General features: G+C 43.3%; 1 protein-coding gene across 4 annotated transcripts in view; it reads right to left on the bottom strand.

Annotated features, from left to right (window-relative positions):
- The window catches only part of agrn (agrin), a 347,396-nt gene extending 340,918 nt beyond the window's left edge, over positions 1-6,478 (bottom strand). For all 4 annotated transcript variants that reach the window (XM_080763911.1, XM_080763912.1, XM_080763913.1 and 1 more), the window contains exons 1-2: positions 5,963-6,478; positions 4,016-4,277 (exon numbers count right to left, since the gene is read on the bottom strand). In XM_080763911.1, the coding sequence (XP_080620037.1) occupies positions 4,016-4,277; positions 5,963-6,169 (469 nt within the window). In that variant the 5' untranslated portion in view covers positions 6,170-6,478. The remainder of the gene's footprint in view (positions 1-4,015; positions 4,278-5,962) is intronic.
- Between the last annotated feature and the right edge of the window lie 10,989 nt (positions 6,479-17,467).

Here is a 17,467-nt window from a genome sequence, read left to right as displayed (position 1 = left end):
CACACCCGACAAATTCCTGCATGGACTCTCTTTTCCCCCTCTGCTTTGACATCACTCATCTTATTTTCCCCTCTCCTTCTAAGAACGCGATGGTTACGTGACCCGCCTCGCACAAAGCCTCCCCCTCCCCCCCGACAATGTGCCTCCCCGCCCTACTCTCTGCCAGGCATTCTTCACTCTATCCCAGCTATCGAAAATGTCAAGAATGAGGCGGAAAAGGGAGAGGAGGGTACATCGAGCGCTGCGGCAGGTACGGTCTTGTCCCGTCCCACAGGGTAGTGGCTGCGCGCACCAGGATGGGATTGGACTTGACTGTCTTAATTAAAACTCTGCACAGTGGAGCGAGAAACCTCAAAGCGCGTTCTCCGGTGAGACAGGGGAATGCCGCCTCATCATCTAGGTCCGTTTCACCCAATTGAGTAAAGAGAAAAAGATTTCATCTGACTTCTGCCTCAACAGGAAGTGCAGCGCCTTGAACCTGCCATTATTCATCATAGATCAGTGCACAACTATACTGGCTCCGAGTCTGCGGTGGGTTCCATTGTTTGTGCAGGCTAGAGCGAGGCTCTGCCGCACACAAGTGTTGGCCAAAACAATATGAATGACCATTGTTCAATCACGATAAGATGAGCTGCAAACAGTGTTGTTTTTTCCATAGATGACTTGTCAATGCATTCAGGTGTTTGCCGCAATACTAGATATCAGGGCTGTCAGAACGAATTTCATAATATGAAAGAAATTCGAATATTAAAAAATATATATATATTCGAAAGCTAAAATTGCCATTCGAATGGAGCTTTTATCATTTATTAATTCTATTTAATATTTTTATTTTGTTTTATGTTATTTTATCCGCTCACTAAATGTATTGAGTAACGAATCTACCGCTGTGAAATCTCCCATCTGCACGCACGCACACACGGTCACACGCGCGCCTCGTCACCTCCTCCCTCCTCTGCACGCATGCACACACGCAGTCGCACAGCGCGCTGCAACTAAGAAGAATCACTCGCATGTTTTATTAGTACCGTCGAGTCTGTCGCATATTGTGGACAGTTTGAAAATGCGGGTCCTACGTGCATTAAACCATTAACGTTGGTCCGGCTGGTTTCATTTTGTCCTACGCGATTACGTGAATCAGCATGGCTGCGCCTGCAGTAGGCTATTACCAAAACAAACACATGGTAGGCTACTTTTGTGTTGCACATGGAAAGCAACTGAAAACGACCATGGATATATTAAAGACAGTTCCCCTGTGCTGCTGTGCACAGCGGAGATAATGCAAAACTCCAGGTACGAACCAAAACACTGACTGTCTGAAGCTGATCATCCACGACTATATCTCCAGACTAGTCCTGCAGTCCCGCAATGAAGGAAAGACAATCTCGCCTCTCACTATAGTCCACTACAATGCCATTCTAGCCTTAAAACCTACATTTATGTGTTATTCAACAATTACTTTAGCGCAAAATATAGGCATCTCTATATATCTTCATTGCTATTTACTAATGATGGCCTGTTCATCGTGACAGCATTCCGTTTAAAAAGAAAAAATAAAAAGTTCATGATTCCTGACTAGCCTACTCACTACTCAGACTATACTGTATCAGAAGTATACAACGTTCACTGTAAAATGCATTTGCACTATAGACAGACAACAATCTTGCCGTGCTGAGTGCACTGTGCTCAATAAAACAACAGTTTAAACGCTATGTTGTGCCGAAAACCATTATTACATGTTCTTAAAGTACTGCTTTGTTGTTTGGAAGGGGGGGCCCTCTAGTGGACAGAACGTGCATCGTCAAAACCTTGTTATTCTGTGTATTATTATAGGCTAAATATGAGCTAAAATACAATGTAAATATTCGAATATATTCGAAAATTACAAATAATTAAGCAATGAAATTCGAATTGGATTATAGAGGTGAACTGACAGCCCTACTAGATATGCACATTATGCAGCACCCCATGAATCTTAGGTTTTTAATTTGTATCAGCAACAATGTCTAAGCGGGCTATCAGGTTAGGTGAATTATTCTGTGCTTCTAAACAGGCCAGGCCAAGAGCCTCCTAAAACACAAGGCGCCTCCTCCACAACAAAAATGGGACGTTCTTGATAGGTGTCTGAAGCCAAGAAACTCCCCATTCCACAACAAGGAATAAAGGGGGGGGGGACAAGCCAAAATAAAAGATTAGCAGCAGTGTTTTGTGCCTAGACGGACAAGCAAGCAGAGGAAATGTATGTGTGTGCCAAATTCCATCTGACGCAGCAAACAAGCTCTAGTCATTGGAATCAGCTGCCACCCAGGTCACACTAGCGGCAAACACAGAGGATGTGGAGCCAGTGGAGGGCTCAACTCTGAAACCCTGATTGCACCAGAAAGCCTCTGACAGGTCGATCCGTGCCCTGCATAGCTACATTTCCCTTGGAATTCCAGGACTGGCTAAGTGTTAGATTCAAACTTTGAACAGCTGCCAGCATTGTCAGGCTCCAGTTGGAGCCAAACAGCAACAAACACTGCTCATTGGCATTGGGGGTGGGGGGCATGCACTGATATGGTTGCAGATGTTGAGATTTATTTGTCACGGCTATGTGCTCGCGGCTCCATGTAATGCCTAACAAATGATTTCTTAACCCCTCCCAGAAAATGAAAGGGATGTTGCATTCCAGTTTTGGCATCTATAATAGTTCAATGAGCAAATTAAGTAGCTATGGCTAAAATAAATTACTAGCACAATGCTCCCCTTTCTCCTACTCTTCAACAAAACTAAATACTGCATGTTTTCAAGCACAAGTTGGATCCAAGCTATTCATTCATTGTCCAAGTCTGCTTCCTCTGTGTAGTTAGGACAAATTTAGAACTCAGAGTCATCTTTCTCACTGCTCTCTCTCTCTTTTATAGTCGAGCCAAGATTCTGCCACTAAAATGTGTGAAAAAACCCAAATGCAAACTGTGAGAGAAAAGTGTGTGGGAACAACTGCGTCCCCTGTAAATACCTCAAAACTCCAGGTTATGTGTAAGAGTGTTAAGGAGCTTCCCCCTCATTCATAAAACAGTTCTGTGACTAAACACAAAGGTCATGAGGAGTCATCCCTCAGTGAGGTCAAACCCGTGTCCCTGGAGACATTTTGATCTTCGAGAGAGGCACAACCACCTCTACACTGGGAAAAGCTTCACCATGGCAACTAAGCTAGTAAAATGACTCAGGTGTCCCCGTTTCATGGAATGCTGAGAAACCTGGACATTGTGTGAGCCTGGGGCTATGTAATTTCAGCATCCACTGATATATGACGATCCCCAACATTTAAAGAGAGGCTGGGCTCTGCAGGCTAGATCCTGTATAACTTCTTGACATGCAAACATACAAATCGTGGCAAATCAGCAAATAACATCAGCAGACACAGTTACACGCATTTACATGTGCAGCAAAGGAGAACTAATAGGGCCCATTTCACTGTTAGCCAGAAGCTACTTCTCAGGGCATCTCAATGGTAGCTGCAGATTTCTTATTTACTTTCCCCATTAACGCTTTGCCAGCCTGTCTAGAGCGCCAAACCAACACCATCCAATAAAAAAACGTCTAACCTCTCTGGTACTGCTGCATTCATGCTCTAAATCCTACTGAAGGAATACACTTCAGGCTAAAATAAGCCCTTTGGCTAACACGGGGACATTTCCAGTGACGTTGATTAATGTGCACTGCACTGTCCCTGTAAAAAGATATATCAGACAATACATAAACAATCTGCCGTCCATTATTTTCTTTCTGGAGACTCAACAGGGTGCCAATTCAACCTGACCAGTGGTCAGATTAGAAAGAATATTTAGGCCTGATTTATCTTTCACCATATGACAATGTTACACGCCAAAATAGATGATCTACAAGCTCACAGCGCGTTGCAAGGCATTGTTATCAAGCTTGACTAGCTTGATTGGCTATTTTCAGCTATGAATCAGGCTTTAGCCTCTTCTACACGCCTGAGAGAGCCTTCACCTCGCAACAACAAACCTACCTTCCACGCAGTTCTCAACAGACTCCAGGTTGCGCAGGGTAATCCTCATCAGGCTCGAGTTGAGCATCAGCTCGTTCTTGTGTGCTGGCCACATGAACTCCGGGGCCAAGTTGAGAAAGAATATGCGAGTGTCGCCCGTGGCAACCTGGTTATCACAGATCCCGGGGTCCCCGAAGCCGCCGATCATCACCTTGTTGCCGCCGTCCAGCAGAATGTCGCCGTTCACTTGACCCTTTCCTTTCAGGTAGCGCCACACCCTCACCTGCACGACAAGCATAGAGGAAATCTATATCAAGAACACTTACATTGGGGAAAGGGAGTGTTTTCAGAATCCAGGGGAGGGTTGCTATTACAGCTTCACCCAGCAGATGGCTAAGATGACTGTATGGAAGAGCTGTTAAGGGGTTAAGAGTCTAGCTCAGGGAAAACTCATTCTCCTTTTTTATCATTGAAGTTTCCTACCTGCTGACTGATTGTAGATATATTCCTGCCACCACCAATAACCTAAGAATGTATGGGGAGGAACAGTGCTAGACATGTTCTCTCCCATCATGGGACAATTTCCAATTAGGAGTCGTCTCATTTTGTCTGAAGGTGGTTTCCGCACAATCAAGAGTCGTGTGCCTCTAATCTATTTGAGTCATCCCTTGTGAGACAGAGCATTAGTTGGTGCAAAGCACACATTAAGGGAGAGCAGCCCACGCGGTCCCAAAACTAGTTTATTTCACCATTAGTACGGATATCTGAAGGCTGTGCATGCGTGTGCCATGACTCGAGATGTGCTTTCTGTGGAAGGGTGGAAGGCTTTTTGCCAGCGTTGCTACATAGCTTCAGGTTATACAAAGCGCTGAGTCGAACTGAAACAGACATGGGCAGGTATTATTACTGTTATGATTTCAGGCATTAGCAATAACACTGTCATGACGGTTTAGTCAAAACGTGCAGCCTGTAGAAGATTAGTGACATTGAAGTGTGCGCCTGATGATGAACACTGGTGTCAGTGGTGTGTGGGGTAAAATTTGTTTAACATTATTTACGGATAAACAATATAAATAATATAGAATACTGACAGTAGGTGTCAGTATGCAGAGTGTGCAGCACTGGCCAGTGATACAAACAATACATTATTTGGAGGGTGATTATTATATACTCGTAGACCTAGAATTCTAGCTGTACTAAATGTAACAACAACAAATGTTCTTCTATGGCGGTTCCCCTGGCACAATACATTTTAAAATGGGGGTCCACAGTCTAGCAAGTATCAATATGGTGGTCCTTGAGATGAAAATGTTTGAGAACCACTTCTGTAACAATCTGGGTACCCATTCTCAAGAGACTAACTACTTCTGTAGTCACCGGTGGTGAGTAGGGGGAAACAGCCCTATACCGATGGGTACATGGATTTTGTGTTGGTACTTTCAAGTAACCACTGCCAGTGAGTGCCAGATATGAATGGATCAATTATTTTAATGTGATCTGTAGACAGGTTTTGGCAAAATTGTTGATGCTTGCTGACCAGGGCCCAATGTTATCTGTGGCACACACACTGCTTCTGACTGACTATATGGGATGGGGGGTCCAGCCTGGGGCGGCTGGGGCCTGCTTGGATAAGAACATCAAAGTGACTGTGCTTCAGCAAAAATGGGGTTTAACTTTAACTACTCCAAAATGAGGGCATAATTGGGCGACTGTCGCCTGAAGTGGCTTCCAGCATAATTGTCAGGTGTCATTGTCCTCGTTACGCTGTATGATTGCAGAGTTAAAAGCATGCTCTATAATACACCGTACAACGGTGTCTTATTTCCAAAAAATAGCCGATCCACAAGCTCACACAGTGCGTCGTGAGCTTGTGGATCGGCAATTTTCGTCAGATTGTCCTTTGTCAACTTTGCGAGCGACAATCTTCTCCTAATAACCGGTGAGAGCGGCGTTCTTCTTTCTTCTTACCTTGCAGGAGTATGTGTTATGCACCGGGTCCATGTTCATGATCTCCTCCACGGTGCCGGTCAGCACTACGTTGGCCTGATCTTCCCGTTTCTCCAAGTCTTTCTCCGGGCAACTTCCAGAGCAGCGCCGGGGCTGCCACAGAACAGCGACCGCCAGCATGAATGCCCAGCCGCGGCACAAGTGTCCCCGTTGTTGTGAACCCGTCATGGCCCCACACTAAAAACGGACCAAAACAAAAAGTTTCTAAGAAATAAACAAATTAAATCGCCGCGATGCTCCGAGATCAAACTTTAAGTTGGTTGTGCTTTTAATTTTAAACCCCCCTATCCCAACTTCTTCTCTGCCGACTAAAGAGAATCTATCACTTTCGTTGCATCTGCGTGCAGGAGCTCAAGTCGCTCTCTGCTTCTCCGCCGCCGGCTGGGAGACAAGAAAAAGACTGGGATTCTCTCTCAAGGAATGCACTGCGCTCGCTCTCGCTCTCTCTCTCTCTCCCCCTCTCTCTCGCTCTCTCTCTCTCTCCCTCTCTCTCTCTCGCTCTCTCTCGCTCGCTGGTGCTATTGCGCTCTCTTCTCGCTACTCAGTCACTATGCTATGCCTGGCTCTCTCTCTCTCTCTCTCTCTCTCTCTCTCTCACACACACAAACAAACACACACACACGGCTCTTTCAGAATGACGCTCTTGATGATTTGCATGCGATCTGAATTGCTGACAACTTGGACAAGTGAAGGCAGGGTGACCTGCGGTTAGGGATGAAAGCGGTGCCAAACGCCCCCCGTCGGACAGACATGTGGCCTGTAGCATAGCTGCACAAACATTGCACATGCGACATCGGAATCCCATTCCTTCATAGAATATTTACCAAGTATAGCTAGACTACTTTACTATGCTATGAAGTAGGCTAGTAATGCCAAACTTTGCAGTGTCACCCTCCATTTTTTTCTTAAAAGCCATGTTCAAATTCTAAAATCTATAAACGTTACCATATGACCATTCAGTTCCTTATTTAAAAACAGACAGTGCGTAAATTTTCCGTTCCTCAAAAGCTGTAATTTTAACTACCCTACCCGTCTATTCTTGGGAAAATGACAGGCTTGGTTATGCTCAGTTTGCTAGAGCGGATATTATCTGCAGAAATTTGTTCAAGTAGGCCCAGAGACTGAGTATATATAGTTAACCCAAAGGGAAATGATGCATGTTGTCATTGCATGCTTTGCGTGCACATTTCAGTGGAAGTGCGGGAAAAATAAACAAAATGGTGCAGTTAGAGAAGACTTCCATTAATAATTAAATTAATTGACGTTCTATTTCATCAGCTTTGTGCATGTCTGTCAACCCTTTCAGCTGCTCGCTTTTAGGCTAGGTTTTAGCCTAACACACACAACAGTGTACTGTGTTCATGATGTAGAAATGTAGTAGGACTAGCCTATAAGGGCCCATTGATGATTTTACTGTAATAACTAAATGGAAAACCCCTAAAACTTTTCTGTATTTTTTATTAAGACATTATTAAAGGAATAACGTTCTTAATATTATGCTAGCGTATAGCATTTAAGCTAGGCTATAAGTACGCACCTGGCCGGCCCGACCTGTTCAGTGGGGGTGCACCGGTGCATGGCGTCAGCGACTTTAATTAAAAAAATAGCCCACTGTCACTGGTTGCCTGCCTACTTGGCCTAAAGTACATCAAATGTTAATGTAAATATAGCAGGCTAGGCCTATATAGAAAAGAAAACCCACCAATTGACCGAATTTGACGCAAAAAGCACATGGTTCTCCCGTCAGTCTCAAGTTGCGTGCAGCACACACGATGACAGCCAGCCCAGCCCAGGTGGTGTCATGCTGTATCCGGGAGAGGAGAGTGGCGCGAGTGCTCTGGTCCTCAGACAAGAGCCCGACCGCCTGGCTGTGCCCCTCCGCTGGAGGAAGTAGGCCTAGTCCTTTCTTGTTTAGCCAGATACAATACAACCAGTATTTTATTTGGAATTTCAATATGTCTATGACTGTATTGTTTCATCAGTGATTCTCAAAGTGGGTGTTGGAGCCAAATTTCATTTTTAGACCAGTTTATAGCCTGCGGTTTTAGACAGACATATATAGCCAACTATATTGCTCAGTGGGAGGTATCAATATGAGAGCTCTATAAAAGTACATAAACACACTGTCATATAAATTGTACATGGTTTTAAGACTTAAATGCTTCACTGTGGAAAAAATGACTTCTACAGACGTCAAGAACAACTGCACTGCAGATGATCAGTGTTGGACTAAAGTATAACATTGTAGCTTTGTCTTTTTGTCCCTCTTTGCTTTGTTTTGTTTTCTCGTTGTTTTGTTTTTCTGTCTGTCTGTTTTTTTTTTTTGTTTTTTTTTAATTTTCTACTCTTCTTTAAATGGCATCTGTTTGTTTTGTTTATATGTTGATTGTTATGCATATCTTCAACCGTATTTTGGAATATGTTGAGATAAGGATAGGCACTAATAAGCTTTAAGCTTCTGCATGCCTTTTCGATCACCTAAAAAAAGAAAAAGTAAACTGTTTTGTGTAATGTCTCCCTCTGAAAGATCGAAATAAACTATTCATTCATTCATTCATTCATCAAAGTCAGTTGTCTTTCTACAGTACACTGTGTCACTGGCACATCTTTCAGGACTATAGCTTTCAAACTTCCCAGAACTCTTGAACTATCATGTTCACCTCACCACCAATTCTCTTGTGACAGGCCTCCTCATCGCACAAATATTTCAACACAAAGGACCCCAAAAGTAAACAAGCTTTAACAAGCAGTCGACTGGGGGAAGACATAGGCTTTCCTGTCAATCAGACTGGATGGCAGATGTAATTACACTTTACAGTGAGAAAGAGGGGGGGGTGGCAGCAAATACATGGAATTGCATTCCCTCCCTGGAATTTATTAGCTGACTAACAAATCGTGCTGAAATTGTTCCAGGGAAATGTATTTGGTTGGGTGTTATAGGCAGGGTGCATGTCTCACGTTCCTGTCAGTTTTTACACAGTTAAATTAAACTCTGAGAGTGTACAAAATGTAACCAACATATACCCCACTTTGTGTATTGTAATTATAATGCATTAACATGTTCACTTTAATGTTGCATCCGGTAAGGTGGGGATTGTAATTATGGGTATTTAACCTATAATAATACATGATCATTTATCAGTTAATATAAGTTTTGTAATAATATCCTTGCAAACTGTGCAAAGTACCGGTAACTATACTAAAGCTACAAATAATTGTAGTGAAGTAAACAGTGTAAAATTGTTCTCTGATGTAGTAGAGTATAATATAATATATAAATGTATAAATGGAAATAAAGTATAATTAAATTAAAGTTAAAGTACCTCAAAAAAGTATTTATGTACAGCACAGTGAATGTAGGCTACATACTTTCCACCATTGCAGTGTATGAGTTCCGTGTTTCATTGTTGGCTTACAACTGCACTCGGGGCCGCGATGGTGAACACAGACTGCATGGGCTGGCATGTAGCCACTCAGCGTGTGCTGCGGTCTCATAAGCTCGTTTCAGCAACTATATGCAGACTTAAGAAAACATGGAGCCTTTCCCATTTCTGACAGTGTTGCATGGAAAGTTAAACTGTTATTATATTCCACTTTGATAACAATTACTCCGCGGAGGGTTGGTGGCCTCAGAATAATACCTTGTTGCAGCTGCAAACAGTCGACTCTATTCAGATGTGCATCTTTGGAGAGAAATAGGTGTAACCTGAGATGTGACACTAGCAGCCAAAATGTATGCAAAGGCCTGCTCCCGGCCGGGCCGCATTTCATTGAGTGCCAGCAGCACTCAGTTTACGCCTGTGTATCGTTGCTTCATTGCTGCTGTGAGCATTGCCGTGCAATGCAGCATCAAAAAACCCATCCAGCCCTATGTTTGTGTGAGACATGTAAGTGATATCTCTCGATGCATAGCACATAAATAATGCAGCACTCCTGCCAGTGTCATTCATGGTCTTGGCATTGGGTTCTCCTTGCTGTTCCAGACTGACTTCCAAGTGATTTCATTGTTGTTCTACTCGGCTCCATACATTTCAACAATACTCTCTCATGCTTGCAGACAACCTCCCCTATTCCTGCACACATTACCAGCGAAAAGCCAACCACACACACACACACACACTGCACACATGCACGCGCAAACGCACACACACAAACATTCCTGTGTTATCAAAAGAGGCTGCTGTAGTTCTTCTGTTTTTCCAGAGGACATGCTTTAGACCCTTTATCGGGTATCAGCTTGGGAACAGAGTAGCACGCTTGGCATGTATGTGCCCCCCAACCACAGACAAAGTGTCCAGTTTCCTCCCTACTGTCTCCATGTGAATGTGGCCCTGGCACAAAATGCACTCCTCATGATGCGGTATAGTCAGATACCTTGACTCTCTGTCTGGTCCTATATTACACTTGGACAGACAGCCAGTGTGTGCTTCAATGCATGGCACTATGGTATCCCCCAAGTCAAAGTGGATGTGTCACCTGTGTCAAAGCACTCAGACAGTGAATATAATAGATTTGAATAATGCGTATGTACTTACTATGCACACATGCATTCACAGATCTGCTTTCAAGGTTGAGTGGCACTGTGTCAAGTAACAGACTTGCATCAGTAACATGTTTAGCTAAAGCTCCTTGTTCTCAACGTGAGGTACAGGGAACTCCAGATTGGGGTCCCAGATATAAAATGTAAAAAAAAAAGAATCACACCCGTGTGAAGTGACGTCATATTTGGTGGACATTTGACCTAATTTCTCTCAAATATGAGACGTGTGGTGACAAGATGACGTAAACTTTCCCTTCATTGTCAATGCCATTTAATGTTTGTGTTGCGGACCTTTTGTGGGGACAAAAGCTGTATATAGGAAGGGCTAGCATCCCTCAAAAATGCATCAAATTAGATCACTGGCTTAAGCAAATCATCTCCATATCGGAGTGGCCATTTAAGCAGCCTGGCAAACATGTGAAGAGAGCCTCACACACGCCAGTGGAAACAACTAGAGCCATATGCTGTATTGTATCTTCTCAGTATGTGTTGGGCATTGTGTACCCAGCTTCTTTTTTTAGAAAGTAGAAGTGACAACTTAACACAAGAAATACAAGAAAGTTCACAACATTTTACATTCAGAGGAACAGATTCCCCCTGCAATGCTCCAGGCTTGCTGAGGACCTAAACAAAAGCCAAGTTTGGTGGGGTTGGAGAAGTTTGCCTAAGTGTTTGCCGTGCTGCGTCGCATTTCTCTCCCACTGCAGAGCACTTTCCTAAGACAAATAGTGGAGGTACAACAGCCGCAGCGGCAGCAAACAGACTGTGGTTTAGCTGTCTGTCGCGTTGCCAGATGGTCTCCTGCTTTGTGATGTCAAGTCTAAACAGGAGAGCTAGTCTCACACCTGGTTTGATCCTCTTGCTGTAAACTGGAATGCCAATGCCTCTCCCCATCTCTCGCCCCTCTCTTGTCTTTCTCTGTCTGTCTCTCTGTCTGTCTGGCAAGTTTGTTCTTTTCTTCGGTTTAGCCTGGTATAGAGAAAGATGGGTGCACAGATGTTGCATTCCTGTAGACGAGAAAGAACAGCAAGGACATAAAGGGGAGAAAAGAGACAGCATAGAGAAGAGATCTTGTAATCTTTTGTTTGAGCAGAGGTGCAATGTTTCCTGTTGGTCTCAATGGTATCAACAAACATCCACCATCTGGGTGCATTGTGGCGGATTGACACAGCCCAATCAGCATCCATGTTTCTCTGAGACACACAATAGACAGAAGCATGCTTGTGCCATGCAAACTCACGCATAAGCATGCACACATGCGCAAGCATGCACAGAGCTAAATAATGCATGTGTACAGGACCACAGCGCACTCACACATGCATGCACACACACACAAATGAACACATACTGTAATAATAGTCAGATATACACTGTCATTCATAATTGTGTAACAGCTGTTTCACCACTTGGCTTGATTAATATGCAGTTTCCTACACTTCCAATAGTTCCATTTCTATTCTACACACCACCCGTAGAATCCTGGAGGCTTCCACCGTTAATAGTAGAGGTCTTATCTAAATGGATTGTCATAGATAAGCTAGAGTGGAGACAAGATAATGAAGTGCACTATGAGAAACACCAGGATGGCCCATAGAATAGGCTATATCCTATATCTACTCTTCCCCTGATAAGCACACTAATGTCCCCTCTCTTTCTGTTGTCATGTTTGGAGACTGCACTGCCAAATCTATCAGGCCTTCTAAGTTACCAGTCCAATTTCCAATTCATGGTCAAATTGATGCAATGAAATGTACTTTAGTAATTAAGTCCTTCCATAAAAAGGCCTAATATTTGCATCTCTGAATTATAGTATGTGGCCTATTAGTTTGCATATCGTCACGGTCAGTCAGAAAACTTTTTTTTAATGTTTTTCATAAACTGCCCGACTTTGAATTTCATTGTATGATAGTGTTGTGCAATGGTATAGCGAAAACACCCGATATATAAGCTCACAATGTGTTGCATTGCTATACTATTACGGCAGATTGAAAGTGGTTTTATGTGTCTGTGAGTTTGTCATTGAATAATAACTAGCCTAGTTTGGGTCAATTGGAACAGGTTCTTTATTTTTTTCTTATTTTCTTTCCTGAAAATAATGGTTTTCAACATGCAACGTTTCCGCCTGAGAGTTGCGATATGATGGCGTTGTACGAATTGCTTTGTCATTTCTGTAACGCTTGATGTTGGCTATGCTGTGCCGGGGGTGCCCTCCAGGGGCTGCAGTTACTGATAGCAAGCCACTGTATATTTCTCATGTCTTAGGAGGTTGCGATACCTTACCTCTCCATCCATCTACACCCAACTGTCAGAGCCTAACCGCCCTACCCCCCCTGCTCATTTAAGTAGAGTGGCCAGGATTTACTGGCGTCTGGCGGCCATTTTGTTTAATGGGAGGCATTCGTTCATTCCGAGCCCACTCCTTGGCAGACGGCCGGCTGAGTCCATTAGGAAATGAGTCCGCTGAGACAGTCCACCCCGAGTCTCCCACGCCACTAACAGACAAATGGCAACCATGAAACCTGTCCATCCCTAGCTGATTTGGTTACCACAGTTGAATTGTGTTCATACTCTCCAAGAGGACCTGAGCTCACTGTGATGCAAGCCAAATTCATGCTTTGCGTTATCACATCTCGTCTCAGTTTTGTATCAAGTCGCCCTATAACAGGAGGCGTTTAGGATCCTCATTTAACTCGAAAGATGCAGAGGCATGCAGTAAAAAATTATGAGTAATGGCTATCTGCAAATAACAGGGCCATTTGTATCCACAGATGCCAGGGTCCACTGTTTTCTCCTTGATCAAGGACTCATTGATTTGTCAGAACGGGTCCTCACTTTCATAAGCTGCCCCCCCTGGCACTCTGAGACGTATTGATGATGCATTAGTGTTGGGATTTGATCTACTGTATAAGCCTCTCCATAGGAACAACAACAACAAAACGGCGTGTTAGTACTTCATGAAGACTTGTGTCCTCAAAAGGAGTAGGAAGCTGAAGATCACCTTTCTGGGGACATGCCATAGTAATATATTCGTATTAAGGTTATGCTCTGTAGAATCCTCAGTGTTCATTTATTCAGATGCAACCAAAATGGACCAGCACTGGCCACATGCAGGTCTGTAACTCTGAGAGTGGACAGGCCACATGCAGGTCTGTAACTCTGAGAGTGGACAAATGGACCAGCACAGGCCACATGCAGGTCTGTAACTCTGAGAGGGGACACAGGCCACATGCAGGTCTGTAACTCTGAGAGGGGACACAGGCCACATGCAGGTCTGTAACTCTGAGAGTGGACACAGGCCACATGCAGGTCTGTAACTCTGAGAGTGGACAAATTAAACCAAATGGATTTGCAGGGGTCCATAATGGCCGATAACATTTTCGTAACACTTTGTTATAAATTAATCCTATAATAATAAGGGAGGAAAAAAAATTCTTGGTGTGTAAATGAAGACTGAGGACTTCACTGTATAGGCCTGTGGGGATGATTGTTTCTTGTTAGAGTTAGGGGTATAAAATACAGCACATTGTCCGTATGTGTGTGCAGGTTCCTGTGCAAGGTGCCAGGGGTAAAGCTAAGCACTCTGATAGTGGGACCAGGTATTGATGCTTCACCATCAGCTCTTCTCCTTACTCCACTGGCAACCTTCGACCTAAAATGGCTGCCCTTTTACTTTGGCTAATTACGCTGAGTCATTCTGTACCGATTCATCTGAATGAGTGCACTGACTCAGCTCTGACTGTAAGACGATCTTATTATTCCCTTGCTCCAAGGTGGTTCTTCCACATTCACAAGTCACTTAAGGATAAGAATACGTACCCACAGATGAATGCACCTCACTATCAGACCTGGCCCTGGTCTCAGATCGGTCATCTCACTTCAGATGAGCAGAAGAGTACCACTATTGTGGCGTGATGCTATTTTTGGCACATGACACCGTTAAAACCAGGTAATATTTGGAGTGGACCAGATATAATCAGACAACAGAGTTGTGTCAAGAGAGAGTTTGCTGTTTGCACAACAAGACAGCACATGGCCTCCTCAAGAGTATAGGCTACTGTGATCCATGTGTCACAAATAAATGTATGACCAACGTGCATAATCTGTGCACACTGATATTATCTTCTTCTTACTACTGCTGCTAGTTGACCGACCGACATACACATGGGACACACGGTCGCTCAATTCACCTCGCTCCTGCTGTGTTTAAGTCTGCAAATAATAATTATTTCATTATCCGTTCAACTTTGTGCCATGTAACCCTGGGTGACACCCTCCAGTTGAAGTTTTAGATCCACGTGGTTGACCAGTCACTGCAGGTTGGGTCAGCAGGTCAAGGTCAAGGGGTGATTGCTTAGCAGGATTAGACCCATTCACTTTGGCAGTGGAGGCTATACTGAGGCTCTGAAACAATGTGAATAAAGTGAGTGCATTGGTTCCCAACTCCAACTCGTGATAGTTTAATCTGTCTGTCTGCATAGGCTTTTGCCTGAGGGAATGTTTGTCAGTGCTCTCCATTTCATCCTGCATCAGTTCTCGCTCCTTGGTTGCTTGGAGGGGATGACAGCTTGTACTCTCTCCAGTGTTTAGCCAGTTAGCTCACACACTCAGGTATTTTGAATGGTTGTCATTGGCATAAAGCGGAACACAGCTCTTCACTGGGGAGCGAACAGGAACACTGAACCACTGCACAGTTCTAAAAAGAAGCGACCACTGTGGCCAACATAAGAAAGGTGAGGTGAGGCTAGCGCTGAGCGATCAAGGGAGCGAGAGAATGGGCAGACAGAGGAGAATGGGCAGAGAGAGTATTTGGATCTTTGTGGGTGGCTCACCAGTCTGTCTACTCTACTTCAACAATAAATAAACCAACAAACGGCCCTGGTAACAGTCAAAACACTATAAAAGCATGTCACCTTAACCCCTGTAATACCTCCACTGGTATCACAAGTGAACAGAAGGCGAATATGCATCTCTGACCGTAAATGCAGCTACAGTAGTAATTAGCACCATCTGTAGTACTTATAGTGTCCCTCAAAAATAACTGATCTACAACAGGTTGCATCAGAACCTTTTGTTATCTTGAAATTCCAATACCATCCATCTGCACGCTTGCAGTCTGACCTGGGACAGACAGCAGGTGGGATTTCATTATATCTATTACACAAATACAGTATCTGCAAATACAGTATCTAATATTGTGTCAGATGCATTTCATTTGTCTGCCAATGCTTTATGGAGATGAGGAGGGAGAGCTGTTTTTCTAACATTGTAATAAATAATACTGTATGTAATATTATATTCAGTGAGGCTTTGTCTATAATACTACAATAGTATAGTCTTGTCAATATACAGATTAGTTTAGTTTACCAGTATTTATCTTTTACTTCACACATACAAAATCATACACCGCCAGCGAGGCCATATAGGCTCATGAGGCAAACCTCTTCATTCTTCATGCACTAAACATCCGTCACTGTGTCCAGGTCCACTTCAACAAAGACTTGTGCCCAGCAACCTATTCCCAAAGTAAAGGTATGTGAGTAGAAGAACAGAGTGGTGGAATAAATAAAACATTTTAAAGTAGGAAAATACCAGCAGTATAGAAGCAAAGTAGCAAAGCCACAATGTAGAAATACTCTATAGGCCTACGTGTAAAAGTCCTGTATTCAAAAATGTAACTTGAGCAAATGTACAAATGAATTGTCATCAAAAATAGACTTAAAGTACTCATAATTTCAGAATGTCCTATTTCACACGTTTATTTATATAGTTAATTAATTAAAGGTCTATGTATGCTCACAATGCTTTGTATTATGACCGGTTGTAGACCTGCTATTTTTCAATATCCAAAGTATAATACGTCTTATTTGTTTAATGTACATTTTGTAATAATAATCTTAGTAACTTGTGACTAGGCAGCTACAATATTTGCCTCTGTGGTGGAGTAGAAGTATAACGTATTGAAAAATGGATATACTGGGCAGGGGGGACGGACGGAAGTCGGAGAAGGCCGTGGGGCAGAATCACAATCATCTTTATCGTCACATGTTTACAGGTGTAAAGAAGTGGGTGAAATATTTGTTTTCAAATATGCTCCAAAGTTTGAGAGAGAAGTAAAAATAAATAATCAAAGTCAAAGAGTATGCAACCTTGAAACTGTACCTCCTTGCAACTAACTGTACTTGCAACCATTATCCCCAAATGGCATTTGCAAGGAGTTACATTGGTGTGGATGATGTTCAGGCGCTATACCAGAGTTACGGCCAGGTAGGACGTAAGAACCACCCTCAAAAACCAGATGTTCACCTGCGTGCACGCTTCCCCAAGAATCCTTGACTCATAGCTACGAGAGAAAGATCCCTCCCTCTCTTTTGACAAAAGCCCTGCATGTTGTCGTCAGTGTCGTGATGGAGGGGTTGGCACTGCAGTGGCTCAGGGTTGGCTCACCTTTTCAACTCCGCCACTCTTTCCTCAGCTCAGTGATGGATGGTGGAGACATTTTAAAAGTAGGCCTACCAGCCAGTGTGTGAGAAGAAGACAAAGCAATATGTAGCAGCCGGATGAGCAGCAGTGAGAAATAAAAGCTTTGGAGTGATGAAAGTGATTCTTTTTGTTTATTTGGGAGGGACATGGCATATTTAATGAACACAACACAAACGATGTTGTGTAAATACATTTAACAAGAATGCTAGTTTCCAATCGTAGATGGTAGTCCCCAAAACAGAAAACAGGCGGCAACAATACAAAAAGAGCACCATGAACAGTAGGGGGTACAAACAAGAGAGAAAAAACAACAGTAAAAAGGCCAATGACCTAACATACAAGACACAAAATGCAAGATAGTTAAACTAATAGAAACGAATGAAAACTACATTTTAGCCTATTTATAAATGTGCATTATGTGCACTGCACATGCTTGATTGTCCATG

The sequence above is a fragment of the Protomyctophum bolini genome, assembly GCF_963924005.1.
Source record: "Protomyctophum bolini genome assembly, chromosome: 5".
Lineage (NCBI taxonomy): Eukaryota > Metazoa > Chordata > Actinopteri > Myctophiformes > Myctophidae > Protomyctophum > Protomyctophum bolini.
The sequence above is the reverse complement of the archived record's forward strand: the minus strand, read 5'-3'. Positions and strand labels throughout refer to the sequence as shown.